Source organism: Anser anser, assembly GCF_964211835.1.
Source record: "Anser anser genome assembly, chromosome: 6".
NCBI classification, from domain to species: Eukaryota; Metazoa; Chordata; class Aves; order Anseriformes; family Anatidae; genus Anser; species Anser anser.
This window is the reverse complement of record NC_139726.1, coordinates 26,051,774-26,078,795: the sequence shown is the minus strand read 5'-3', so window position 1 is coordinate 26,078,795 and position 27,022 is coordinate 26,051,774. Positions and strand designations below refer to the sequence as shown.

Genomic DNA, 27,022 nt, shown 5'->3' with positions numbered 1-27,022 from the left:
ACGGAGGCCGGTCGCGTTGCTTTCGTGTCCGGCACTACCCCAGACAGGGGGCAGCCCGCTTGCCCACCTTCTCCTTTTCGGAAGGAGCGAGCTGAGGGGGGCTGAGGGGAGGCAAGGTGGCGGCACCGCGGATCGCCCGCCCGCCACGGGGCACGCCACGGCCCCGGCCCGACAGCCACAGCCCCGGGCTCCACAGCCGGCCCCGGAGCCCGGCAAGCCGAGACGGCGGCTGCCCGAACACCGCCGCCGGCCGCGGCCTTTCCCGTTCCCCGCGGGAGAAGCCCAGCGCCACGCTTCGCCACCGCCTCCCGGGTCAACCCCGCCGCCCCTCGCCGCCACCTACCGCTCCCCCGACCTCTCCCGGCTCACCCCGCACCTCCGCGGCCTCTCCCCGCAGCCTACCCGGGCCACGGCGGGGGGCGGCCGGGCAACGCCGGGCGGCGGAGGGGGCCGGGCCTCGCCACATCGCCCGCCCCGCCCGCATTCCGGCACACGCCCCGGGCCGCCGCCGGGGGGCGGGCAGACCGCGGCCGCCATCTTGGCTGCGGCGGCCGGGCACAGCCTCTCAGCGGGCGGAGCGCCCGGGGCCGACCGCCGCGGTTCGCCCGGCGGCCCGCTGCTGAGGAGAGGCAGAGGGTTGCGGGGCCACGCAGGCAGCCCCTGGCCTTCGGACGGATCGCGGCTGTCCAGCCCGAGTGTGTGTGCTGCGCCGAGATCTGCCTGCACAGCCCCAGGAGTGAGGGGATGTATACGTGAAACCTGCTGCTGCTTCATAGCGGCCCGTACCTCATACGCAGAGCTCGCGTAGGACTAAGAGAGCACTCCTAAAATGTCAGATTTCTAAAAGAATTGTGAAAAGACTTCCTTCTGCTTACTGGTGTGGCCTTTCTCAAGCACGTCAACAGTGCGCTGAACAACCCAAGGCAGGACACGAGCAAAGGGCTTTTCCTGCATGCTGTTTCCATAATATGACACTTCCAGTGCTGCTAGAGGGATCCCCCGGGACAGTGAGGCACACGGGCACCCCTCCATCCATCTGCTCCCTCAGAAATTGAGGCTGGAAATAAATCAGGGAAAGGCAGCTCTAAGGAGACATTTTCTAAGGGCAGCATTTTTTTCCCTGTGTTCTGCCAGGAGAATCCCATCCCTACGATCCCAGGGCTTCAATTCTACTCCTGCCACCCGTTCTCACCCAGGTAAATCTATGGCAGCTTCACTTGAAGCAGAACTCGCCATTCACTGCATAGTCAATTCCTCTGTAGGGGATTTCCACACCTCTGTAATGGTTCACGTTGTGTTTGGAAACCCCCTGCAAAGGTATTCATTGATCATGCAATGTAGTTGTATCATCTGATGTATAAAAAAATTGCTAGAGCTGGATATATGTTACCAAGAGCACAGACAGTTTGAGATCAATCCCTGCACATATCTTTTTTTTTTTTTTTTTCTTTAAGAAAATCGGTGAAGTTTCCCTGTAAACATTTCAGAACTGATCGGTGCTCAGTGTTAGGCCATGCCAATCAGTAGTGCAGGTGTAGAAGAAGTATATTTTCCTGCAACATCTGAACATAGTTCCTGGCATAGGTGGAAGGACACTGACAAAAAAAAAAAAAAAGAAAGAAACAACACTAAAATTATATTTAGTTGTGTGATACATGTGTTCTGGTACTCACTGCTAGTCACAATACTCTCCCACCTTGAGACTGCTATGTGATTTTTTTTTTCAGTCAAGAAAAAAACAAGTTCAGAGTCCAGCACTGTCTCTAGAGCAGGGTCTGCTGTGCTTAAAGCACCTCAGACCCCTGCCCAAGGGCAGCCTCCAGGAAGGGGGGGACATCCCACCTCCTCCATGGAGGACTTACCCCAGGGCTTGAGTTACTGCTGGCAGCTCCTCCCTGTCAGCCAACCTGCTTTGCCTCTGGAGTAAACACAAGTCAGTATTATTTGTCCTTCCACAGTAATGAGGTGAAAAGCAAGCTCTTTGTAACATGCTTTGACATTTAAGAGTTATTTCATCTTCTTAGAGTTATTTCTAGAATAAACAAAAACTTATTTCAAACTTTCCTCACAACTTGCTTCCTTTGAGAAGTTGAGGCCTATGTAAAACTAAATAGAAACTCAAACTCTCTTTGAGTTATTGCTCTATTTTCTTGTATTACTAACTTTTGCAAGTGATAATAGTTGTTCCCACATGCAGAAGAAATACAGCAGTAGGCTTCAATGAAGCAACAGACTCACACACTAATAAAAATGTGAGACACCTGCCTTATTAAGTACTTCCACCCACCTAATTGGGATGCTCACAGACTATAAAGCAGCCATTTTCCACTCTGCTAGAGCTGTAGTAGTGTAGTTAATCTAATGGGTCTAGGTAATGACTCCTAGTTTCTCCTTTTGGTACAGGCATTTGGTTGGGGTTGGCATTCTGTATTCACTAACTCTATAATGAGTTCTTTATCAGGGTACAAAAATGAGAGAGTTGTGTGGAGAAAAGTGGGCTACGGTTTCATCCCTGTAGGTCTAGTATACTTTTTAGCAACTTCCCCATGCTTATATTTGGGAAGATCTAGCTAGGATTATAAAAGTCAAAGAATGGACAAAGACTTTTAAAAAAAAAAAAGGTTATCACATATTAATGTATACTTTAAAGTGTGAGTACTTATGGAATAATATATTTGTGAAAGCTAATTGCAAACTTTTTATTGCTTGACTGACTTTTTATCATCCTCACTTCTATAATTACATACTAATTGCTTCATGAACTTTAAGCAGCCAGGTAAGCGGTGTTCATTGGTGCTTCGCTGTCCCTGAGCTGCTGTCTTGTGGTATGTGTCTGTTTACAACAGTGGTTTTTATCACACTCTGTTCTTCGCTTGTGGTTTTGTACCTTATATCTTTTTCAGTAGGTGTGTATTAGTGCCTTACTATGCACTGAACTTGTCAGTTAGCAAGTTTAGTTAATAGAATAGGTAGAGAGAATGATGTAGATAGGGAAGAAGGCAATAATTTGAGATCAAGAAGAGTATCAGTGAGAACTGGCTGTATTTGTTTGCAGCTTTGAACCCAGCAATCTCTGAAGCTGATGAAACCAACGAAGAACAGACATCTTACAGTAATGTTATCATTATGTTACAGGTTTTTTTTCTCTCTAGAAGCAAATGGAGTAGTTCATACTGACTTTCAGATAAAATCAAACAGGTTTCCTACTAAGGCTTCTGCTAAGATCATGCCTTTGGTCAGCAGAAGAAGGAAGATAAAATCTTTGGCAGAGCTTTTATCTGAGTTTTTACTTAATGTCTTAAGACTGATATTTTGTTTACTAATAAAATGCTAACAATTGAGATGTGAAATGTGCTCAGAAATGGGCCTGCCTCTCAACTTTTCCATTGTTCTTTAGCCACAGAGCCTTGCGAAGAAGCAGAGAGTAATCCTTATATTGTAAGTAGTCTTGATAGCGAAGTGTAAATCTCACACTACCAAAATACCTTTTACTATATGTAAAGAAATAAGTATTTGTGAATCCTACTTTCTAGGCACTCAGATCCAATTAACCTGGGATTGCAATGTAGGGTGGCTATCGGAAAGGAGCATGCTGGCCCTTGCAAGATGCCAAGGCCTCCAAGATGGTGGTTTGCAGAGGGTAGCATGATGCTGGCTTCCCTTGAGTTTCTCTGCCTATGATGACACAAACTGTGTGCACTTGTTGCAATGGGTAAGGTAGCAAAATTAATCAGCATTCAGTCTTCCCTCTGTCACCATGTTCATGTTGTGCCCCAGGTAGTTTAGGAATCTTTAATTGTTTGCAAGATTTGGAAGTGGGAATGAATTTGTTTGCCCCTTGATATATAAGCTAACATCGAAGGATTTTAGTTGCTTTCTTTCCAAATGTTGGAGACTGGCCATAGCTATATGTGGGAAGTGATGATCTGGTTAATAGCATTAAATCCTTTTTGCCCCTGGTTGCTCTGCTTTTATGTATTCAGGTGTAAAACATTCACCAGACTTAATTTCAGGCAGGAATTTACCCCAGGATTGCCTGGAACCATGGTGGTTTTGTTCTCTGTACTTTCAGCTTGCTTCCCTAGGGGGCCTTCAATATAATGAATTCTCCCCTTGTAAAGGCCCAGGCAGTAGTTTGATCTCTTCTGCTCCTTTTCTGTATCGGGGCTTCTTTACCAGAGGCCTTAAATCTGAAGTTGTGCTGGGAGTGTTCTTGTGTATGGTACACTTCCAGAGTAGTTAGTATGCCATAACAGAGACTATTCTCCATCAAAACTGGCTTCTCACTCAAAGAAAACCACCTCTTTGTATCCACCATATTATTGCCAGTGCTCAGTAACTCTACCATGCTTACATGTCAGATCATTCTGGTTTAGTTAAGAAGTCATTTAAAAAATGATTTCATTATATTGCAGTGCTTAGGAGGTCTAGCATGACCTCTGAAAACATTTAGTGCCAAAAACAAAAAAAACCATGGCAGCAGTCAGGGGTTGAGAATGTGTAGGTATTGGCCGTCTGTGGCAATCTGTGTGGACTCCTTACCTTCTCTGCTGGCAGGGTAAGGCTGTTTGGAGAACGTGAGCTAAAGAAACTTACAGCCTGTGGGCCCTCTCGCAGGCTAACTTCCTCTTGGCTTGGGAAGGACCTATATTATGGGAAGCAACTGAAGGTAAATGGGCTCAGGAAAGCTCCAATGCTGCTAAAGGTGGTGTTTTTGCAAGACGTTAGTGTTGTGGTCTCCCAGAAGCAGGGACGTTGGCTGCAGCACAGTACCTTACTCTGAGTGAGGTGTGAAACCTGCCCTGGGCCCTTGTGAATCCTCCAAAGGCTCTGCTAAACAAACTTTGGATACAGAAAGGGCATACAGACCTGAATGATGGCCAGTGTTGTAAAACTGGAAAGCAGAGTTTTAAAAGATCCTGCAGTGTTGTGTAAACAGAGTGTTGTTAAAGTATGTGTGAGACTTCTAGGGGCCCACCTGCATACTGAATGGGTTGTAGACTCCTAGCATAATGGGTCTCTCTTCTTGATTCTGACCTGAGACCCTAGGGAAAGGTACTCCTTCTCCCTGCTACTGAGGGTCAGCATGAGTTCATGCCTATGAACAGTGTGAGGTCCTGGCTAAACAAAGGAGCATACTGTAAGCCCTCATCAGGAAATGAGAGCTCTGCGGTCCTGTACAGAACTGCCTGACTTGATGCCAAATGGCAGCAGGAACTGTTGGGCACCAAGACTTTTCTCATCATGAAGAAGTGCTTAAACAACTGAAATTTATTTTGATATCAGCAGAGTTGCAAATAGTCATTGATAGAAATAATGTTTATTGGTAAATATTGCAAATACTTCTCTCTGTCTGAAGTCAGAGACCTAGTGTTACTGCTGAAAGGTTGCTGGGAGGTACCTCTGTGATGAAACTATGAACTTACTACTTGAGCTGTTTTTGAGAATAGCATAGCTCTTATGGGGCCCTTTAAGATGTAAAGTATACCCTATAGTAAATTCAAGCATAGAGTTGGTACCATGGGCTCAGTTACAGGTAGGATTTGTTGATATATTTTCCCGATCATAAATTAAGAATGTATTTCATTTTTTCCACTAAGGGTCTGAAAAAATACTTTTCTTCAGAGGTGCTATTTTTAAATTGATTTGAGACTGCAGATAAAAATTCAGCTTGGCAGTTTTAGATGTATATTTCCCCTGTACTTGAGTGTTACTCAGTGTTGGCTCACTTCCAATGGCTGCAGGGTGACTGCTCCTACCAGTAAAGCAAGGACAGGTTCTGAAGCCCACCACAGTCACCAGACAGTTTCTGACTCTGCTGGGCTTTCAGTTGAAGGCTTAAAAGCATTGCAAGAAATAGGAGCCTAGCCCACGTAGGCTCTAGAACTCCTTGGCCTTAATAAAGCACTAATGGCACTACTCAGAGGAGTGTAGCTTAAGAAAGTGCTGATTAGGAAATGTCCAATGTTGGCTGGAAGGATCCAACTCTGGCAGTCATGGTGCCCCAGTCACTGAATTGCCTGTACGTGCCAGACCACAGGAGGTGCTGCAGTTCCTGGAACTCTGGCTGTTCATAAAAAAAACAAAAACACCTTCCTTTAGGGATGTGATGAGACAGAATGTCCCCCGAGTTGTTCTCTTGCAGAGAAGGGCAGTCACTCGTGAACTCTAGCATCCTGCCTCTGAAGTCATTCCTCTCATAGGGCTGTAGCTGGCTGTGCTCCTGGGGCTGCAAAGGCAAATCCAAATGTGGATGCATGGGATGTCAAGAAGCAGTTTGCAGGTGCATTCTGGATGCTAGTAACACAGCAGTGAATAGCCCCTGGTATGTGAAGAAAAGTCAGTTTAGCAGGAATAAATTTAACTTGGCCTTAATATGTAAAGCAGCATTATCGTGGGTCCTTTCTGCTCTGGTGGGAGGACTGCAGCTGCTTTGGAAGAGTTGCAGGAGGGCAGGAAGCACAAGTGGGGACTAGTTGAGACCACTACAATTGAGCTAGCATGCAGTTTAGAAATAAAGGAATTAGTTCTCCTACATCTGTACTGTGCTCAAGTTTTGATCTCTTCTAACAATGCAGGAACAAAACAAGACCATTGTGACCAAACCAAGTTAATCATTGAGCACTCTAGGTCTTATTGGGCAGCTGTGTTTTAGTAGCAGTGAAATTGAATTAGAGAAACTTAAATCGAGTGGCATTGTCTTGTGATATCACATTTGTGTGAAATACAGTACTTCAACCTTATTTTCCTGTACATCTTAGAAGTATAAAAATAGATGAAGGTTTAGGTCTCTTTCAGCAGCTGACAAACTCAAAGGAAAACCAGACAAAAATTAAAACAATATTTCTGCATTTGAAAGCTTCTAAGTACACTAAAGCCTTTCTTCAAGTCAAGTTATAAAAGGCCTAGGTAACCAAACTAACATTTGGCATTTCCTCTCTACTATCTTGACAGACTACTAAACTGTTTGCAAACATGCTTATCCCCAAGGAGCTATACATGGACTAGGTGGTTTGTCAGTGCTCCGTTCACTTGCTGTTCATACCTTTTGCCATTTTTGCCAGGGCTCAGTTGTAAGACTTGAGCTTGCAGGATTTAGCAGTCCTTTATAGAAAATGCACAGTGCTGCATCCAAAGGAATAGGATAAAAGATTATTTTTTTCTCTCTAAAGAGAATAGATGTGTTTTCCTCTCCATTGGCTTTCTCTAAACAAAAGGCAATAACAGTAGATTGTGGGGTACCAACTTTGTAACTGTCGGTAAGCAGAGGATCAGAGCTAAAGGGTAAGTCAAGTGATATTTCCACTGTTTTACTGATGGGAACATGTGCAAGAGAAAGTGTTGGAACTGCTGTGCCTGAATTGCCTCATGTCACTTTATTTTTAATCTCTCCTTGTTCCTTGATTATATGAGACAAAGGCTTTCTAAAGCATATGGATTTCCAGGGATGATGCTGTAAAACAGTTATCACAGTGTGCTAATAAAAGCTCCTGGTTTTCAACAGCCTTCAGAACCTGTGGGTTCATCTTAGGCTTCAGTCAAAATATCTTTAGTCAAACAGTATCTGTGATGTGAGGAGCCTGGTTATTCACATCTTCCAACTGCCCTCAACTGGTATGTTGTTGTGACAGCTGTTTTTTACATGGAGATTTGAGGTTTTTCTGGGGTGCAAAAGCACTCAGTGTAAGCTAGAGAAAACACCCTGCAGGCCAGCAACTGTAGTGCCTTCTACCAACCATAAAATAAGCTTATGTAAACTCAGAAGACTTGTTGACAAAAACTTGGATGCTATCTGTGAATTGCCAGTACTCCTCTCCCTCTCTAGCACCCTTTTTCTTTGCTTAATGTCTGCTTGATATTCTCTGAGCATTTGCAAACAAAAGCAAGTAAAACCTCTCAGTGCTTCTTGAAAACCAGGTATTCTGTTTCAGGTGGAGAATTTGAGTTATTTACTCTGAAAACTGTAGGACAGGGCAGTCAAGAATCCAGACACCCTGACTATCCCTCTGATCACTGAGTAACACACTTCTGTTCATTCTTGCCTTTGCCAAAATGAATGCCAATGTGTAGCCTACACATCACTACAGGGCCATGTTTCTCAATTGAATTAATGGAGCTAGATACTTTGTTGGAGTACATCAGCATATTGTAATTGCCATCTGCAGAGCTAGTCTGTTTTTCTTAATTTTAGTCTTGCTGAAGGCAGAGGAAACATTTTGATTCTGAGCAGGCAAGTAGATACTGTGCTTGAACTAGTGTTATTTTGCAAACCTGGGTTAGTATATTAACCCAAGCATGGTGGCACGCCTGTTTGCAGTTCATACAAATGCACAATAGTCAGCATTTGTGAACAAGAGGAAACACTTTTTCAAACCTCTGCCTTGAGAGCTGAATAGTTCATGCTCCATTTCTCTCTGGCTAAAGAATGGTGTTCTGCAAACCAGATGATTGTGTCAGCTGGACAACCTACTTCGTGCAATAAGGAAGGGCAGGCAGGAGGACAGAGTGTTCCATGTACAAAAGAAAGGAAGAGAAGGGTAAGATACTATTTTTCTCCTCAGTGTTGCCAGGGAAAGGTTTGTGAGGCTCACTATCAGGTTATTATTGCTAATGGGTTGTATTTGAGTGTGAGACAATGGATAAATGAAGCCTCTGCTACAGCAAGTTGAAATATGAATTTTAAGCAGTCTGCCTCACTGCTGTAGAAGTTGCTTGGCTTTATTCAAGGACTCAATTAACTGAATGTTTACCAAGTAAAACAAATAAAAGCCAACCATTTAAAGGCCAGATGAAATGACTTAAAATTAAAGATGTAGATAAAGTTATAGGGTGTCCTGATAGTTCAGTTCTCTCTACTGCTTTCTCTTTCCAAGTCTCCAGCACTTTGATAAAGAGGATCAGTATATCTCTAACTATGCCTGAAAGTCACTTGGAGGGGAGCAGGGGATATTTAGACCCTACTAGCCAAATTAGAGATGGTATGTTATTAAGATGTGAAATCTCTTAACTGTTTTGTTATATTTTATGACGGCTCTCATTCATTACTGCACAGAGTGCCTGCTGGCACAGAATTCAGATGATTAGTAAGCATATATGTAATTATCTGAAGGATAATTAATGCTGCAGTAGACTTTCCCCACCACAACAGGATGTGGTCCTGTTTCTAATCCACTCTGGTATGCTTATGTCATTCCTTTTGCATGCCGAATAGCCTGGCAACTGAGGGATTTGGCTGGATCTCCTGCCAAAGCAGATCAGTGCAGCTCTGAAGTTGGTAGAGGCAGGGTGACTGACACCAGCTAATCGTTTAGGTCATGAAGTACAGGCTCACTGAAAGGTGCTTTATATAGGTGGTGTGATTTAAGGAGTTAAAATAATTTCTGGAGGAAACTAAGCACAGCTGGGATCAGAGTGGTAAGCGTTGCTGGACTAGTGGTAGCACAGAGCAGCTTGTTTGTACCACGTGGTGTAAAGAATTTGATGCCAAATACAGTGTTCACTTTGTTCTGTGTTCCACTTCATCCTTCTGTCCTTTTCCTCTTCAGTACATCATTGGATACAACTATTAATGGAAGGTCTGATTCTTTCATCTAAATTTTTGCTCAATTTTACAAGTTTTGATCTAGGAATGGATGCCAGTTCTATGGAGTCTGGTTAGCAATATGCAGTTGGACCTTTAACATTTAGTGTACTCTGAAGAAGCTGGATAATTATTATTGTTTCTGTAGGTATTCTCCTTTCCCTCTAGAAAGGCAAAAGAAATCAGATTTCACTCTGGACGGCACAGCTATTATTCATTAGTAGTATTGAAGGAGCATTAGTTTAAACAAGCATTTTGGAATGCATTCACTGTTTACTTAGCATGGGAGCAATAACTCGGTGCAAGTCAACCAACCTCCGCAAAGAGCAACTTCGGCATTTACTGCACCCTACCCAAGGAATCTTTTGTATTTGCCAGGTTTCAGCCTGAAGTTGGGCATCTCATACAAGATTCAAGAATCATCTAAAACAGTGAGGGAGTAGGTCTCAGGGAGAGGGGTGTAGTCTGGGACTGATGGGCAAGCATCAGTGAGTTCATTTGACCTTGGAACCTGCCTATTTCATAAAGCTAAATATTATGGGAAACATTTTTGCAGTGGCAAACATGGCAGAAATGTATGAAAGACTGGAAATTAACTTTCTCATTACTGAACAAGTGAGACATACAGAACAGCATAATTTTCCCAGCTATTATGTGCATTTCTGAGAAACTGTGCTTTAGTCTGGGGACAGGGAATTGCTAGGAGATCTCTTTTGAAGCTCAGTGAGGGGGTCTAATTCTTAACCACGTGGGGTTCAGGAGTTGCCAGCAAAGGGACATGGTCATAGGTATGGTAGGAAATAAATGGAGGATGTTTTGATTGAAAACAGTGGGGTTTATAAGGAAAAAATATATAAGTAAAAGGAACATTCCTTTTATATCTGTATAGCTTATGTGTATATATTAGCTATAGGAGAAAATGTATTTATATGATTTTTGAGATGATCTGCATTGGTTACTCATGACCAGCCATAAATAATGTGGCCATCTCAGAACTGTGCTATTAAAACACATCTACCATGTTTTTCTATATGCTCCCTTTATATACCAGTGTGCAGGCAATTGTCAGGCGTCAAACTGCAGAGCTATGTGAAGCATGGGTATGTAGAGTACTTCTGTAGTTAGTAAGATATACTATACAGCATTACCCAGAGCAGCAGAAGTACTTTAACAAGTATTAATTCTTTGTTATGATTCAATGACACAAAACATATTAAGTCAGATTTGGAATGGGTATAGCTTTCCTAGCATAAAATGATTAAATTGAGCAGACTGTGGTCATGAGCAAGCTGTGCACACCATCCCACAGCAGAACTTTACAATGCCTGGTGCTGCTAGATGTTCTCTATGCAATATAAAACATTCTTTACCTGGTGATAGTCACTCGGCTTTCTTTAAGCATCTCCAAAGTATGAGCAGGCCCTGGAAATAGCACTGATATTAAACAGCTTATTTCCTTCCTCACCAATGAAATTTTGCACTGTATTCCTGAACGTTGCCTGGAGTGTGTGTAACTATACCCTTAAAGGGTAAACCAGATTTTTCAAACTGATAGGCTGTCAAGGAGAACTCACTTGTAGTATTACATGGCAAGACCTGATGGAGCTGCTGAGACTGAACCACTTCTGGAAGTTAGGATAGTCTCCCTGTCTTAAAGTACTGATATCTTGAGCAATTGGGCTTCTTGTAAGTCATCCAGCTGTCTTTTTCCACCCTGATGCAGTTGTATTGTTTCACATGGAGCTGTAGGTCAGGGTGGTCATTGCTGCATTCATAGCACTAGCCCCAGAAGCTCTGGTCTTCATTTAAAAAAAAAGAAGTGATATAAACTCTTGCAAAGATTCATAGTCCATCCTAGTATGTCTCAGAGCAGGGTACTGGCATCCTGGGTCTTCCACTACCTCTCCTGTTTTGGCAGTTTGCTGAGGTGAAAGCTGAGAGTTGTGAGCAAACACTGTGGTTGCTTTTATATACCATAGTCCTGCTACTGCATCTGCAAAATGTAGCACAAGGGCCCATTTTAAGCTCTGGGGAGATCTCATGTTTTTTTTTTGCTTCAGTTACGGTGTTCGTTGCATTTACCACATGGGGCTTTTTTTCATTTGCTGATGCTGTGTGTAAGGGAATTACTGTATAACTGTAGAGTCGCTATGCTTTGAGCTGGGATCAACTACTTCACATCACTGACCCAACAGGGGTGTCTAAGAATTTCTTCTTTATAGTACCTCCTTTTCTGAAAAGCCATCAAACTTGGTGGACCTGAGCAGTTCCTAGGTCTGTTATATCTCTTTTCCTCACACCTTTGTCTAAATTTGTTCTGTGGTGGTTGTCTTTTTTTCTGAGAGCAGGAGAGGAACTCAGCTTCCATTTTGTCACGTGTCTCCATCTTGAGCAGTGGTGGCTTTTGCCTTCTCTTTTATTGTGTACAGATTTCTAACATAGCCATGTGTTACAGCGAAATAGCAATGAAAAATGTTTGTTTCTTCATGGTGTGTGGTTAACTGTTGCATCCATGAAAACTACAGAGATTGCTACATCAAACGTAGGAACAACTCAAAGGGTTCTATTAGATGTTTATCAATATATCTGAATTAGTTGCTGATGCTGTAAATCTTTTCTGTGAAAGTTTATTTTAGAAAATCAAGAGAAGATAGCTACGTTAAACTTGAGTTGCTCTCTATCTGGAACCAGAAAGGATTGTTCTTTAGCACTAAAGCAGAGCTATTATGTTATGGAAAACTTTATTCCTTCCTTTTGGAGCTTTTTCTGTCACTTTTTCTTGTTTGTTTGATGTGGGGCTGGATCAAACCTTGACTAGTTCTATGATTATCAGTTCCTTGAACCTAGATCTTAGGCTCTTTAAAAACAGGCTACGTCATGGAATACGCAAAGCTGGTTATATAAATGTTTTATAACACCAGTAGGTGAGACTTAAGATCAAAAGAAAACTACTATACTCCAAAAACAGAGTTACGATCTTACATGTTTGGGAAAACTCATTCAAGCATGTGAAGACCTTGTCAACATGATTTGTCAGCTAACTTGGCATGCACCTTTGTAGATCTAATTTATTTAAGAGCTCTGTTTGCAAGTACATAGTCTCCACCTCCAATGGAACAAATAAGCATTTGTGGATGCAGGGGAAGGTCTGGGAGACACAGGAGTACAGCTTTGCTTACAAGGTTTCAGGCCAAAGAAAAGGGCTTTCAGTGCTGTGGCAAGAAAGGAAAGAGGTATTTTCTGGGGTGGGGGGAATGCCATCTCACTTTTGGCATAGGTTGTTTCCCCTCAGCTCTTGTTAAGGATTTGCGTCTGAATCCCATAACACGAGTTTGGGCCTGAATCTCAAGTTCACCAATGACACAAGGTATGAAAGTCGTCATCTGCCCAGTTCTGAGTGAACCTTCCCCCTCATATCCTTCCATTACAAACCACTTAATTGCTGTTCTTTTTAACTGTATCCCGATTAAATGACGGTATAATGTGCACTCACTGTTTCCAAACAGGTTATATGTCCTCTTTAGTATATTCAGCCCTATTCTTTTGAGCTTTCTGAGTTGCCTCAGACATTCTGCCTTGATCCTCTTGGATTTCTGTTGCTCATAGCCTTGTGGTGTTTGCTTGACAGCTGTGGTACTTGACTTGGTATATTGTTACTATTACAGTAAGTACACTTAGAGCTTGATTTTTCTTTTGTGTGCAGTCTGGATTGCTGACCTGGACTCAGCTGAACTGGCAATGGGCAATGTGAGCATGTAAGAAATAACCAGTATGAAAATGTAGTGCAAAGTTGGCTTGGTGGTTTGAAGCAACACCGTTATTTCGAAGTGTAATCCCTTGTGTATGGCAAACTGGTGGATAGATTTTTAAGAGTTCCTGTACATCATTCATCTTTATTGCTGCATGGATTGCACAGCAGCATTCTTTGAGCAATGAATGTTAATGCAAGTCCCCAGGGAAGGCCACAAAGTCTGGCCACAGCTGACTTTGGCAGCCATGGCACATACTTGCTTCATGTGAACTGACTATATGTTTAGCACTGGCAATGTGCAAGTAACTTGCAGATCACTTCCATGACATCTGACCTGGTGACAGTCTGTAGAAATTGGCAGTTGGTGTCCTCTGACTCTACTTTGCTACAAACAAGTTCCTTCTTGGAGCTGGTGTGGGCTAATTCTTATTTTGAGCACCTCTGGCCATGGTTAACTATGGAAAACACAGCAGAGAAGCTGAATCTTCCAAGTGTAACTCCTCTTGTGGAGACAGCCTCATTTACCACAACATTGTTTTGGACAGATGGAGTAAACCTGAATCTCTCATTGCTTTGACTCCAGTGTTTGTTCTTGTTGCTGTCTGTCTTTTGCAAGTGCATAGTCCTGTGCTACTGAATATGTTGGTTATCCTGTTGCTTCCTCCTGCTAACTCCAACAGGCTCTTCTGTAACAAGCAGGAAATACTAGCCATTGAAAAGTGAAGTTCATGGCAGTGATCTAATAGCAAAGACAGTGTTGTAATAAAACAGCTAATGACCTATTTATTTGTTAAAGTCTTGTTTATTGCAGGTCAGTGAACAGAAATCAGTCACAAGATGTTAAGCTCTCTTTCTAGCTGTTTAATCTTAACCACCCCCCTTCCATTGTTCTGCTACTTGTGCTCACATCAGTACCCCTCAGTAATACCCCTCCCTTCTTGTATTGACCTCATTTCGAAGCACAGTTTTTGCCTTTCAAGGGATCAGACTGGTGCTGTTTGAGTTGGGATTAATTTTGCTCAGGTCCTGGCACTAGCTGCTGCCTACTGCTCTACTGACCTTATTTGCAGGGAAAACAGAAGTCTGTTTAGAAGCTGATGGATGCCCTGAGTGCCTGGGATGAGCCTGTGCTGAGTGTGACAGGGCAGGCCTGTCCTGGCAGTGAATGTGGGCCATGAAGAGGCAGAAGCTGCTAAGTGGGACTGGACAGTGAGTTCTGGAAATCCTGCTTCCTGCAGGGTGAACCAGCCAGGCCAAAGCAGCCAATGCTGCAGAAATTCGTGGGTTAAGACTTGCTGGCTTCCTGTGTTAGGGAGGACAATATTGCTGATGATCTGAAGTCCCTTCTAGCCTCCTGATCTGAATCTCTTAGGCCTTGAATTTTGATTCAGATGGCTTGAAGAGAAAGTTGAGAAAGGCATGGTATGACTGAGAAGCCCCATCAATGTCAGCACAAAAACTTACTAGTTAATCTGTAATTTTTGAATGTACCATGCTATGCTGAAGTCTATGGGCAGTTTAGAAGTGAGAGGACTGGTGTTTACAGCAACTACTTTAGATTTGTCTTAAAAGGAAACTTGTGATACATGTTCCTTCTTAAAAAAAAAAAAGGAAGAACTGCACCTGATGAGTTGAAACCAGGCTTTGAGTCTGAGAACTTCTAAAAGAACACTGGAACTTCTGATTCAGTGTAACTATTGCCAGGTTTTCTTGTGCAGTGCTGTCTCTTGGCATCTCTGTAAATAGACTCAGTGTCTGAGAATCAACAGGCATAAGAATAAAAATGTTTTTGCTTTCCAAGTGTTTATTGGTTATTTTTCTTTAGTATTTCTGCATTAGGATATAGGACCATCTCTAAGCTATGGGTTAATGCAGTTGTACAGTATGTGACCCTACTTTGGATGGATATCACCTGGCTAGAAGTAGCTGGGAGTCTTTAATTCTGTCATTCTTATATGTAAAAAGCTCTTATGGAGTCTCTGTACCCTGCAGTGAGTGTTAAATGCACCTCTCAGCAGTGGTGTGTTTAACACTCCTTAATTTAATACTTCTACTGCCCTACAGAGCCCTGAAAGCAATGTGCCCAGGCTTCCAGTCAGAGGAAGGGAGGGATATGGAGAGGAAATGATGGGCGCCCAAATCTTATCCCAAGGTGGAGGTAGTACAAGGATGATGGTTGTGACAGTCCATCTAGGAAAAGAAGAGTGTTCAAGGAGTGTTTTTGGGCTGCACGTCATGGATGTAAGCCAAACCATTAGAGACCTACAAACAATGGAAGACAGGCTTCAGTGCTGCACTGGCACTGCAGGAAGAAGCTTTTTCTTTGTAGCTGAGTCCTTTAAGAAAATAAGAAAGGATGGTTAAAGGGGACAACTGAAGAAAATAGGATCATCCTAATAGGTACAACCCCTATGTCACATGCAGGGATGCTTATTCCTATCCCACTCTGGATCATGAGTGGGAGTTGCACAGCACTGTAGAAAAGGGAAAATGTATAATTCCTGCCTCTGAAGTGCTGCATCCTCTCTTTGGCTCTGTAAAAATAGCATGGTGGGTTGAGAAGCAGTAGGAGTGCACTGAGAAAATGTAAGCTTCCAACGCAGTCAGAGAAGCAGGAGAGAGGGAGCTATGGGAAGAGAAAATGTCTTAGGTACATGATGAGTGGAAAGGAAGGAATGATGACTAAGATATTAAAAACATAAATGCATTACCAGTGCCAAGCTAGAAGACACTAATTAGTTCACTTGTTCACTTAGAGCTGAGTGAGGTACATGAAGTCTGGGTCTTTGCATATTTGCTTCCCTTGCATTCTTTGCTTTCAAATCTGGTCCAGGCTTCTCTGGAGAGGCTCCTTGTTCTGCTTCTGTAGCTCGCTGTGGGATGCAAATGTTAATAAATGAAAGCACAGCATGTGGGGCTGAATCCATGAGGAGAGATGGGGACTGTGTGGCAGATCAGCTTCCCTCCTGCTGTGTGACATGTGGTGCACACTGAAGTCAGGGCTTATTCAACTTCGTCAAATCCAGCCCTGCTGTTGCAAAACTGGTTTGCTGACTTGTTCCAGTTCTCCTGTTGTACTTTGCCAACCAGTTGCTTGCTGTCCTTTTTAGCTCTCCATGCTGTATGAGGGTCAGTTCTTTGATTTGCTGCTGTTCTCTGGTACTTGATGCCTTGGGAGAAAGAGCCTTGCATCATCTTGGGCTTATAAAGTGCCCTCAGGGTGTTATACAGACCTATTCTATGGGATCAGTTGTGATACATGGTTGAAGGTGAAGAGTTCCACTTCAAATTCCCTAATGGCACTAGAGTTTCTCTCACTTCAGTTGCATCAGGAGAAGCAGTAGAGATGGGGGGGGCGTAGCTCTTTCACTGGCCAGTAGCATAACTGACCTATGCAAATGTCCTAATGTCAGTCCAAGATTAAGAACAAACCAGTGATGATCAGTTATGAAGGCTGGTCCTACAATCTTACTGTTTATCTGAAGTTGAGGAAAATACCCCTCTTGCAATTGTCATGGACTTCGGGAGCCTGAGCTAGATGTTATTTCTAAGTTACAAGGGGAAAATGCCTGTACCCTCCCACACCCAAAAGAACAGGCACAGACCAAGGTTTACTTTCATTTCCATGTGCAGCTGCTGGAGCTTAGCAGGCCCCAGCTTGGTGGCACTGCTGGGCCAGGTGCAGCTACCCCATGTCCCCCTGCCCTGGCCTCCTGGGAGTTGGGGTGAAATGTACTCACTGTGCCTCCTGGTGTACTCTGCAGCTTTGGGGGCAGTCAGCATGGCAAAGGGATGCAGGGAGAGCTTGAAAGGTTGAATCCAGTGGTCCTGGAAGGACAATTCACAGATCAGTATATCTGCAGAAACTCTGTGCCAAGCCAAATGGGTGCACTCTGCTGTGTGGTCAGCTGAAAGTAAGACAACTGCTTCAGAGCCCTGATGGACAAATGAGGACAGCTTTGCTGGCAGTGTCTGGTCTGACTGCTTGGCCCACCCAGCTTCTTGAAGTGCCCAACCCTGCTGCACAAGCATCTCAGTTGTCCACACAGTAGATGAACTGCTGCAGTTTATAGCCCTGCACATACTGGAATAGCATAGGGATTGTGGTCTACCATAATATCCTAGTGGCAGCTGCCACATGAGCAGCTGAGCTGCTGAAATGTCTGGACAGTGGGGTGAGAAACTCTGAGAAGCAGCAGGCAGTTGTTATGGCTATCATCATATCTTTCTCAGCCTGGGATGTCCCTGCACATGAATCATAAATCTTCTGGTTCCTAAATCCCACTAGGATGTGACTTAAGCTCCGTAAGTATCTATGTATCTTAGTAAAGCTGGTGCTTGATTTTTTGAGGAGACCTAAGTCAAGGCTTCAGAAGTGATGGGGGATAATAGGAATCTCCATTACTTGGTTTTGATGGGAAATGTGGGGGAAGATAATCTGAGATGAACAAACAGAATTTTGAGATGGCTGCGTTCCAGTTCTTTGACTTTTGAACTCTTAAGGAGGCGTAAGTTGTCTTCCAAGAGCTACTGTTAATGAAAACAGTAGATTTAACCACCTAAACTAATTAGGGCTTTGGAAAATGAACTACACTTAGTCTTCAAATTCAGCAAAACATTTCAGTTCCATTCTCAGCGTAGGAATGAGCTTAAGCCCATACTTAAAATTAAGCAACGTTGTTGGCTGAAATAGGAACTGGTGATCCTGATAACAATGGCTTATCTTCATCTTGAGAAAACTTTGTAACTTTGCTACCTGGTCACTACCAAGGAAGTATCCCTGAGTCCACAAGGGGTAGGATTTAGGCAAGTGCACAGTAACACGAGATGAACAGAAACTATTTCTGTTCTTTGTCTCTGTTTGCATAATATCAGAATATAAATCAAAGAGGCGGAAAAAAAACCACCATGGGAAACAGCATGAGTAGCTGGAAAATTTACAAGAAAACGTCACTCCTCTGCAGTGTGTAGTGTGCACTTAAAAGGGTGACTTCTAAAAATATCCTGGGTTGGAAATTACTAGAGAAAAGGGTTCTGGCCTGTAGTGACCATGAGAGAAAAGATACACAGTGTAATGCTCACAGAAAAAGGAGGGAGAGCTGATCCATATGCTTAACCCAGAAGCTGAGGGGTAAATTTGTCATCTCAACAAACAGGCTGTGAAATGCCCCCAAGTGGCATGTAGTGGCACTTCCAGTTCTTGCCATGAGAATATTCAACAAAGGTTATGGCCTCGGCTGTTCTGATGCATGTTATTGTGAGCTAGAGTGTAGCTGTAGCCCTTTCTGGACGCCAGGTGGCAGTCCATCATTAATATTAAAGCCAAGCAAGACGTTGTGTGTACCAGAAACTCCAAATTACATGTGGATCGTCTAATACGGTCTGATAACAATTCCACAGCAGTTTTTAATCGTTGCTTAATGAACTGTCACTGAAAAGGAATCCTACATATTCCAACAGAACTGCTCTTTTGTTAATGTCTGGGCCATACAGAATATTTTTGACTTGAGTCATGAATTAAAGTTTATAATACACTATTTTTAAGGGGTAACTACTTGTATGAATAAAGATTTGTATCTAGAGAGACTTGTTCTGAACACAGACACGGCACTTTTGAAGCAAGCTGTATCTCCTTGGACCTGTCTTCCTTTCCCGCTTCTAATTATCAGTAATTAGAGTATGCTAGTAGGACTGCTCCTCTATAAAGTATTATGCCAAAGCCACAAAAGCTGGATTACATGTGGATGTTCGTGAGTAATTGGACTGCCCTTTTTCCACCTCTCCCTAGAATACTGTAAGGTGTGAGGTGAATAGTTCAGCTTTTTGCTATGTCCAAAGAGAAGGCTGCAGCTAGTTTGCTATTGCAAGATCAAAAGGGGGCGAACAACATGAGTTTACTATCCAACGTTTTTAAAAGGCACAAATATTATAGAATCTAAATATGTCTCTATTCAGACTCTATTCCACTCTATTCAGTGGGAGACTTCACTGCTCGTAGCACACAAGGCTAGGCTGGAGGTTGGTGGGAGAAGGGTCCAATAGCTTATCATTGTTATCATTGCTATGGCCAAAGCTAGGAGTCACTGAGCTGTTTAACAGCACTCAATTAGTATCTATTCTTTGGATTCTCAGACCTAAAGGGCAGCAGATGTCAAAAAGTTTGGGATAGGTTCTGAAAGGTGTTTAGTGCAAGCAAAGCTGAAAGTCTTTTGAATGTGTTTGGGAATGAGTTACCCCTTTAAGACTGGTGTAGGTGTTAATGTCGGGGCAAGATAGGATTGAAGAGTTTTAACTGGTGAAATCTGTGCAGGACCAAGATACGATCTGATCAGCAAAGCTAAAGCAAGTATCTTCTTTTTGTTCACTGATTTTTTTATGGTATTCATCTGATTGCTCAGTTAGGTTTGTTTGCTCTACCCAGTTTTGTGTGCACCAAATACAGTTTCATTTTCTGGTAGCCTGGCGATAATTTTCAGCAGATGCACAGCAGAGCCAAACAAGCTGCGTCTACCCTTTCAAGAACAAAAACATCTCCCTGGAGGTCAGCTACTGAAGTCAGAGCTCTTATGTGTCGATGCTTGTCGTGCACTGGCAAAGTCCCACACCAGTGTACAAGCCAGAAAGGAACCGTGAAGTCTGGTCAGCTAGGCATTTAAGCCAGAAAGAAGCTTGTCAATAAAAAGCCTTCATAAACCTCTAAACCCAGAAGCACATTATTCTAATATTCTAACATGCAGCGGGTGACTCATTACATTAAAAGATGGTGTAGGGATTTTAGAAGTAGCTCTCATGCTGCTAGAGATTTGTGATCCCAGTGGTGGTGCAATCAGGAAAGCATCAAGCAATCAAACCCCAGAGATCAAATATAGCAAAAACCTCTCCTACCCTTCCTCTTCTCAGCTTCCCTTGTTTTTTCACGGTTACATTCAGTCTGTTCCAATTCCATCTGTGAAGTGATGGGTGGTGCATGGGTTGGGCTTGCGTGCAAATGGTTTCCATTTACCACTTCTCTGTACTTCTTGACTTTTCATCTGCTCCTCAGTGCTTCTGTCTTTGCTCTGCTGTGGGTCACCTACAGGCCATGGCATCGAGGGGATGCCACCTTCCAGGAACACCTCTCTAAAGTGTCTCCTTATATGTCGACCCCTTGGGCTGCTGCTCTTTTCTTAAAAATAGTTGAGTTGAGGTGCCACATGGTTCTCTTGCTGAAGTTTTGGTTGCTTGGTTGCTTACATGGGTTTTTGAGTTGCTTGGCATGGGGCTGGAAGGTCTCAAACAGTATTGGATTCCTTTGCTTATGTAAATACACTCAGAAATATCAGCTAAAGGGATGCAGGAGGCACACATTCTGCCACCTGTCTTGAGAGCCGACTAGACCCAAACAACTCTGGTGCAGGGGCTGACAGCAGGTCAAGTTGTCAGAGCACTGTGTGCAAGGAAACATATCCTGCTTCTCTGGAAACTTTTTAACTGCAAACAGTAGCTGGGACTATTTGGCTGTACCACAGATAGACTATCTGACTTTGAGCAAGTCATTTAATCTCTGTCCTAGTTATCTCAGACCTACAGTACAGTTTCCTAGGAGGAAGATTTATCGGCTTACATAGGGGAAAAATGAGTCAATGAGATCATGAAGGATCTGCAGAGAGAGGATCGACAAGAACCACAAAGGAAGATGGGAAGTGCTAACTTAAGATAAAATTCACAATGTCAATCCTAGCCTGTTGTCTTGAATATCTCTAATGTTTATACTCTGCCTTAACATAGAGATGTGAGAGCTTATTGTAGGATGTTGCCAGCTGTCATCCACATTTCTAACCACTGCTGGTCTAACAGTAATTTTTTTTCGTAGAAGTAAATCCCCTCTTTATTAGTATGGGAGAGCTGGGATAAACAGTAGCTATAGCAGTCCCAGATAGCATGATCTGTAAGTGATTAAGAGATTAGGAAAGAGACGCACACTCTCATGACTGACAGAAGAGTTGAGGTACACAGTGGATACCTGCAACCTGACATGGCTTTACACCTTGTTGTGATGCTGAAAGGCTGCCTGCAAAGATCTAAGCACTGATGGCAGATATGAGACAAGGGAATAATTCTACAGTATTTAGCCTGAGTGGGAAGGAAAACAGTCCACAGCTGAGAGGTAAAGATAGATGATGGAGTCACGTGTGGATTGCATTCTTGGAATGCCAGCCCAAAGCACTATACTACCGGTGAGAAGTCTTCACTCAGCCCCCTACAAGAGATGCTGAAAGAACAGCAAATCACTCACATTTGCAGAGCTCTGCCATCGTGTTGCTGAAGGTCCCATGCTGTAAATCTCAAAGATCTCTTCAATGGGAATGCTATTCTGTGAAGAGAGATGAAGAGAGTGGTTCAGCTCTCAGAAGCAATTTTTGAAGTTAATGTGTGAAATCTACATGATATCCTTTTCCTTTGGTTTCTGAAACAGCTTTCACCTCAACTCCTAGTACCATTTTGTATTGCTAGTACAAATCTATTGAGATCTGGTCTTAAAATTTGCTCACCATTTTGTGTTTGGGTGCAACAAGAAACCTACACAAATACATAAGGCCACCTACTGAAATTGTCTATTCAGTTTTCTAAGGCTGAGTGAAGCTTAATGGCTACCTGATTAAAAAAAAAGTCAGATTTGTAATATGTGCACTGTCTGTATACTGTTTTCTATGAACAAAGACGTACAGGGTACAGAGTGTTTCTAGACAAGTGCCATACAGAAAAAGATTTTGCTGTCTTTCTTGCCTTCTTACCATTAATATCCCAGCATAGGAAGATAATATCATAGCTTCTCTCTCAATTCGATTGGGATACATGTATCGGCTGCGAGCTGCCAAATTCCTGCATGATGTTTTGAACAAGAAGGTTATTAGTGTGGTGTTATAAAAGCACAAAGAATTCCTGGGCCTGATTCACTGCTGCTTATATTCCATTTTCATACTGCAACACTAGGATCTTAGCCTTGCAATACTCACATTTTCTCTCTTGTCAGTACAGTTTGAGCATCCAAGTCACATAACCACAGCATAGCAACAGCGAAGGCTAAGTTGTAATGGACCTGGAAAGACAGAAGAGCTTCATGTGTTTTGTTCTACTCTAATTGTTTAACTGAGCAATGAGAAAAAGACCAGAGAAATGTAGGGAAGGTGAGCTGTAGCCCAGTATTGCCTCAACTAAATTGGGTACCTTACCAGCTGTACACCTGTAGAACATTTGCTGAGATTTGAGGGGTTTTGAACACCCACAGGAGGACTTCCTCAGCTTAGCTGAAAGATGTTTTGCTATTTACAGACAGGTTAGTTTGTGAAAAACTACCTTTGCTTAGCTGACTTAAACTTCTTCAAATAACCCTGTGGATGAGCTTTGTCTTGCTGGAAAATCAGTGAAAACTTGGATTACCTTGGATACGTTACATCTAGGATGCTGTTCACAGCCAATCTCTTTAGAAGCTCATCTCTGTAAGTAGCTTTACTGATCATTGTAGGAAAAGGTTATTAACTGTATCAAACAGACATCCTTTAGAGTTTTCAGTAGCCCTGCAGATAAAGGGAATAGGATAGGAAATAGGAAGTCTGGTCATTACCATGTCATCTAGAAAGGTGGGCTGCCTTTGTCCACTTGGATCAAATCCATTTTCTTGTAGTCTGATGCCAACATAATCTCCCCTTAAAGCAAGAAAACAGCTTTGAATTACAACTGGTTCTAAGTAATCCAGTGCTTGAGAAATGTAGGACGACACCAAAGCTAGTGCAAAATCAGGACTAAATTTGCTGTAAGTCAGTGCTAGGAACCTGCTGCAGGATTCCTCACAGACCCCTACTAATTTGGAAAGCTGTTAATTTTATGCATCGCTGCTGCTAATCTTAGCTTCTGTCCAACCATATTGTTGTCTTACCGAAAAGCTCCAAAATATGGGAAGAAATACAAATGTGAGTCAAATATTAGAAGTCTGGGGGCTTACAGGAGTTTCACTGTACAGGCAAAAGATTGAAAGATGCTTCACTGATGCTTGGTTTTCTCCCTTGTAGGGGGCCTGATTCAGCAACCTTACTTCAGACTGAGTACTACTGATCCATGCAAGGAGTCCTAGGGAAGATGGGTACGGGACTTACATGAAGTAGAGGAAACATTGCTTACATTCCCTAAGAGTTATCTGCTGGGCACCCCTTAATCAAAGAGCATGAGATGCTGCTGCCTAAGCTAGGAGATCCCTTCCAGACAGTTGCTGCACTGGCTGTGTACTGACTGCACAGCAAGGGAGGAACTCTGCATCTCCCTGCTCACTCCCACTTACGCAGAGCAAGTTCTCTGCTGGAACCTCTCTACTGTCACATATGCAGTCAGGACCTCTCACACTGCAGATTGCATGTAGGCTATACAGGAAAAAGAGGATCACAGAATCACTTAGATTGCAAAAGACTTCTAAGATCATCTGGTCCAACCTGTAACCTAGCACTGCCAAGTCCACCATTAAACCATGTCACTAAGCATTACATCCACACATTTTTTGAAGACCTGTAGGGATGGTGACTCAACTACTTCCCTGGGCAGCCTGTTCCAATACTTTACAACCTTTCCAGTGAAGAATTTTTTTCCTAATATCCAACCTAAGTCTCACCTGGCACAAATTAAAGCCATTTCCTCTTGTCTTACATCTTGGATGAGATCTGTTTGTGCTTTTCAGCAAAAGAAGACAAAGGATTTACAGCTATCATTCAGCTAGGTATTACAATTCTTTGTGATGAAAACAAGTCTATCTCAAATGCAGTGCAGGAAGTTGTGGGCAGTTACAACTTACAAGAGTTTTTCAATCTCTTTCTTTAGGCGTTTTCTTTCCATGACTGGAGATACTCTAGCTGTCACTGTAATATAAGTGGCTCAATGAGATCTAGGAGAGAGAAAGAGAAGTGTGTCCTACCAAGTGCTTTTGTCAGTGAAAAAAACTTGAATTAGGGATAAAGAGTATGGGACACTTGGAGACTAACTTCAAAAATCTGGCCAAAACCAATTCCCAGGAAGGACTGCAATAGAAACTGAGAGAAAACCTAATCAAGAAAGAGAAGACAACATTCACAGTGCTGAAAGAGAGGGTAAGGAGTTTGGTAATGGCAAATAGGCAGGGTAGGCCCATTTAATATGGACATCTATCTTGAGTGTCAGCCAGCAGGTTGCTTGCATCCCCATCACAGTGATGTATGTTCTTTCACATAATGCATTCTGTTAACCTGCTGCCAATTCTGAGTTGTTTAGCACATGGCTTGCACTCCTCACTGTGTATTATCAGATCTATGGGGTACAAAGGCAGTTAGCTGTATATCATTGAATGGACTGGGAGTAGGACAGATTGGAAGAGATGAGGTAACAGCTGGCCTGACAGGACATAGCAAAAAGAGCGGCTCACACTTGGCCCACCAATGTATTGTAAACTCAAAGTGCATGCTTTACTTCTCTGTTCCATAATACACAAACTAATGACATGCCTAGTAAGCTCACTGTTACTGAATATTATTCCCATATTCTCTTTTACATGCACACAAGAAATTAGGCACTACCTGTATCAACTCTTGTAAAAGGCTTCAGGATCTGGGTTTGGAACTTCTCTGACTTCAGATAAACGTGAGGTGCATTTCCCTCTTGATGTGGCTCTTCCCTTCTTGCTTCTGCCACTGAGTGTGTGTGCCAAGGAAATTAAGCTATGGCTTCATGCAGGACTGTAGCTTTCTCCTGTTACTTAGAAACAATGCTGCTGAGCTGAGAGAAATTAAAATGGAAAAAAAAAAAAACACCCACAGAAAAGAGGTTAAAACTGCACCCTGAGGTTGAACTACCAGCCTCAAGTTAAATGATACTTTTACGCTTTTAGGAATTGAGTTTCACTGTTGAGTGGCTAGTTGCAAACATAGATGACTTGCTGACAAGAGAGGCTGAGACCATTCACTGCTTCTTCTGATGGATCTAATTGCTTGTAAAAGAAGCTATCAGTAGAGGTAGGGTTATGGAACAGAGAAAAAACTAAAACAGTGTCTATGGTATATGGCACGGATCACGCTAGTTGCTCTTTCATCAATATTATGTTTTTGCTTACAGTATTAGGAAGAATTCTAACAGGCAGGAAATCCCAACATAACCTACTCAGTTCTGCTGTTGTCCTTCCAAAGGACACAGGACATGTCTTGCACAGGGTAATATGTTAGCATTAGCTAATATATTAACATATACCACATAAAATAGTAGTAGGAGTAGGATCTAGGACTACTGCAAAGAGCTGCCATTCACATTTGGCACTTCCAGCCAGACATGGCAGCAGGCAGAAAGCATTTTTACCAGTCTTGTTTGTATTGCAAATCACCTCTGCACTTCTGTAAGCTGCTGTTCTTCAGGCTATTTGGATGCTTTGCTTTATGACATTCCCTTAAAATATTTAACATCTTCATATGCAATGCCAACTTCTTGAAGATACACTTAAAGGTGCTTGGAAAGTTATGAACAAATTTGGACTAAAATGTAAATTACTGAAAGAAAAATTCCTTATAGAATAGTTCAGTTTTGATACTGAGCTAAAAGGACAAATGGTCTCTTCCTTTATAGAACAAGAGTCAGATTTGAAGTGCTTTATTAGCAGATAGTTCAAACCTTACCATGTTTAGTTACTAGAAGGAAGGCTAGAAACTTTGTGTTACTTAACCAGCTTCATCTGTAAGAAAATACAGACTTGTATCTCAAAGTAAGGGCAAGATGATCCAGGCCTGGAGGATGTGTCAGAAGAAGATTAGGCGAGCAAGTCATGCTATGCATATGTCCTTGGATGTGTAACCGACTGAGCTCAATATGCATGCCTAAGCTGAAACAGTACGATAAGAAAGAACGAGAGCCTGAGCATGCACAAGAACTGGGTTCAACCAGTGAACACAGTGAGGAAGGCTACCGATGACCACCAGAGACCCCCAAAAGACCACTGATGGAAATAAATGCATGTGTCAAAGACATTTACATAGTTTAATGAGTTACAGGTGAATATGTTAACTATTTCACAAAAGTCTGATGAATATTTATGTTTTGATTGCATATAACCCCTATAGTTTGAACAACTTGGTACACACACTATGTGGAGGATCCAATCCCCTGCACGTCCAGCACGTCCAGCCTGCTTTCTAAAACTCCAAATTGAGTCTTAGAGAGTTTCTTTGACCGACTTTTATGGTAACAGTTGGAAGGGACCTTCAAAGTTCATCTAGTCCAACTGCCTGACCTCTTCAGGGCTAACCAAAAGTTAAAGCATATTAGTAAGAGCATTGGTCAAATGTCTCTTAAACACTGTCAGGTGTGGGCTAGCAACCCTATAAAAGGCTGTAAAATGTTACTTTTTTTTTTTTTCTTTAGGAGAAAGTTGCAGGCTAGAGGCCTGGTGCTGAGTTCTGCAGATGCCCAAGCCCTAACTTTGGGCTGGGGTTTGTGCTTTAAACCAATCTTCTGGCTTTTCTGAGGCGTTTTTAGGAGCGTTTTAGCTGTGTGCGCCTGGGGCCGGGTGTCGGCAGCAGCCCCCAGTGCCCACACTGCAGCCCCACGAGCACGGCCTGAGATGCGGCGCCTGCTGCCAGCGGCTGCGCTGAGGTGGCTGTCGGGTCCCGCGTCCCGAGGGTGGAGCGCTCCCCCTAACATGGCGGTGCGGC

The 27,022-nt window shown here is 42.9% G+C and overlaps 2 protein-coding genes across 12 annotated transcripts in view; both read right to left on the bottom strand.

The window, feature by feature from the left end:
* NBEAL1 (neurobeachin like 1) overlaps positions 1-533 on the bottom strand; it is an 86,105-nt gene extending 85,572 nt beyond the window's left edge. For 5 of the 11 annotated variants that reach the window (XR_014586373.1, XM_083842767.1, XM_083842774.1 and 2 more), the window contains exon 1: positions 344-491. The gene's annotated coding sequence lies outside the window, so the exon portion shown is untranslated. Of the gene's footprint in view, positions 1-67; positions 307-343 lie in introns of those variants that run through there. The other 6 variants (XM_083842770.1, XM_083842776.1, XM_083842772.1 and 3 more) reach the window with 5 other exon arrangements.
* Positions 534-9,421: 8,888 nt separating this feature from the next.
* On the bottom strand, positions 9,422-26,317 carry LOC310902012 (uncharacterized protein C2orf80). Its single transcript, XM_083842864.1, has 7 exons — positions 24,151-26,317; positions 22,936-23,017; positions 22,328-22,410; positions 22,106-22,193; positions 21,607-21,684; positions 17,072-17,159; positions 9,422-16,501 (listed from the first exon to the last, which is right to left on the bottom strand). Exons 1-7 carry the CDS (start codon positions 24,189-24,191, stop codon positions 16,335-16,337), a joined length of 627 nt encoding a protein of 208 aa, XP_083698990.1. The 5' UTR covers positions 24,192-26,317; the 3' UTR covers positions 9,422-16,334.
* Positions 26,318-27,022: the final 705 nt, after the last annotated feature.

Bases quoted from the DNA above. Each gene is read 5' to 3' on its own strand.
- LOC310902012 (XM_083842864.1), bottom strand. From the start codon at position 24,191: ATGGAAAGAAAACGCCTAAAGAAAGAGATTGAAAAACTCTT. The intron at 22,411-22,935 runs GTAATGACCAGA...CTGTCTTTCCAG, and splicing joins CCACCTTTCTAGATGACATG to GTCCATTACAACTTAGCCTT. The intron at 17,160-21,606 runs GTGAGTGATTTG...TTGTCCTTCCAG, and splicing joins GATGGCAGAGCTCTGCAAAT to GACCACTGGATTCAACCTTT.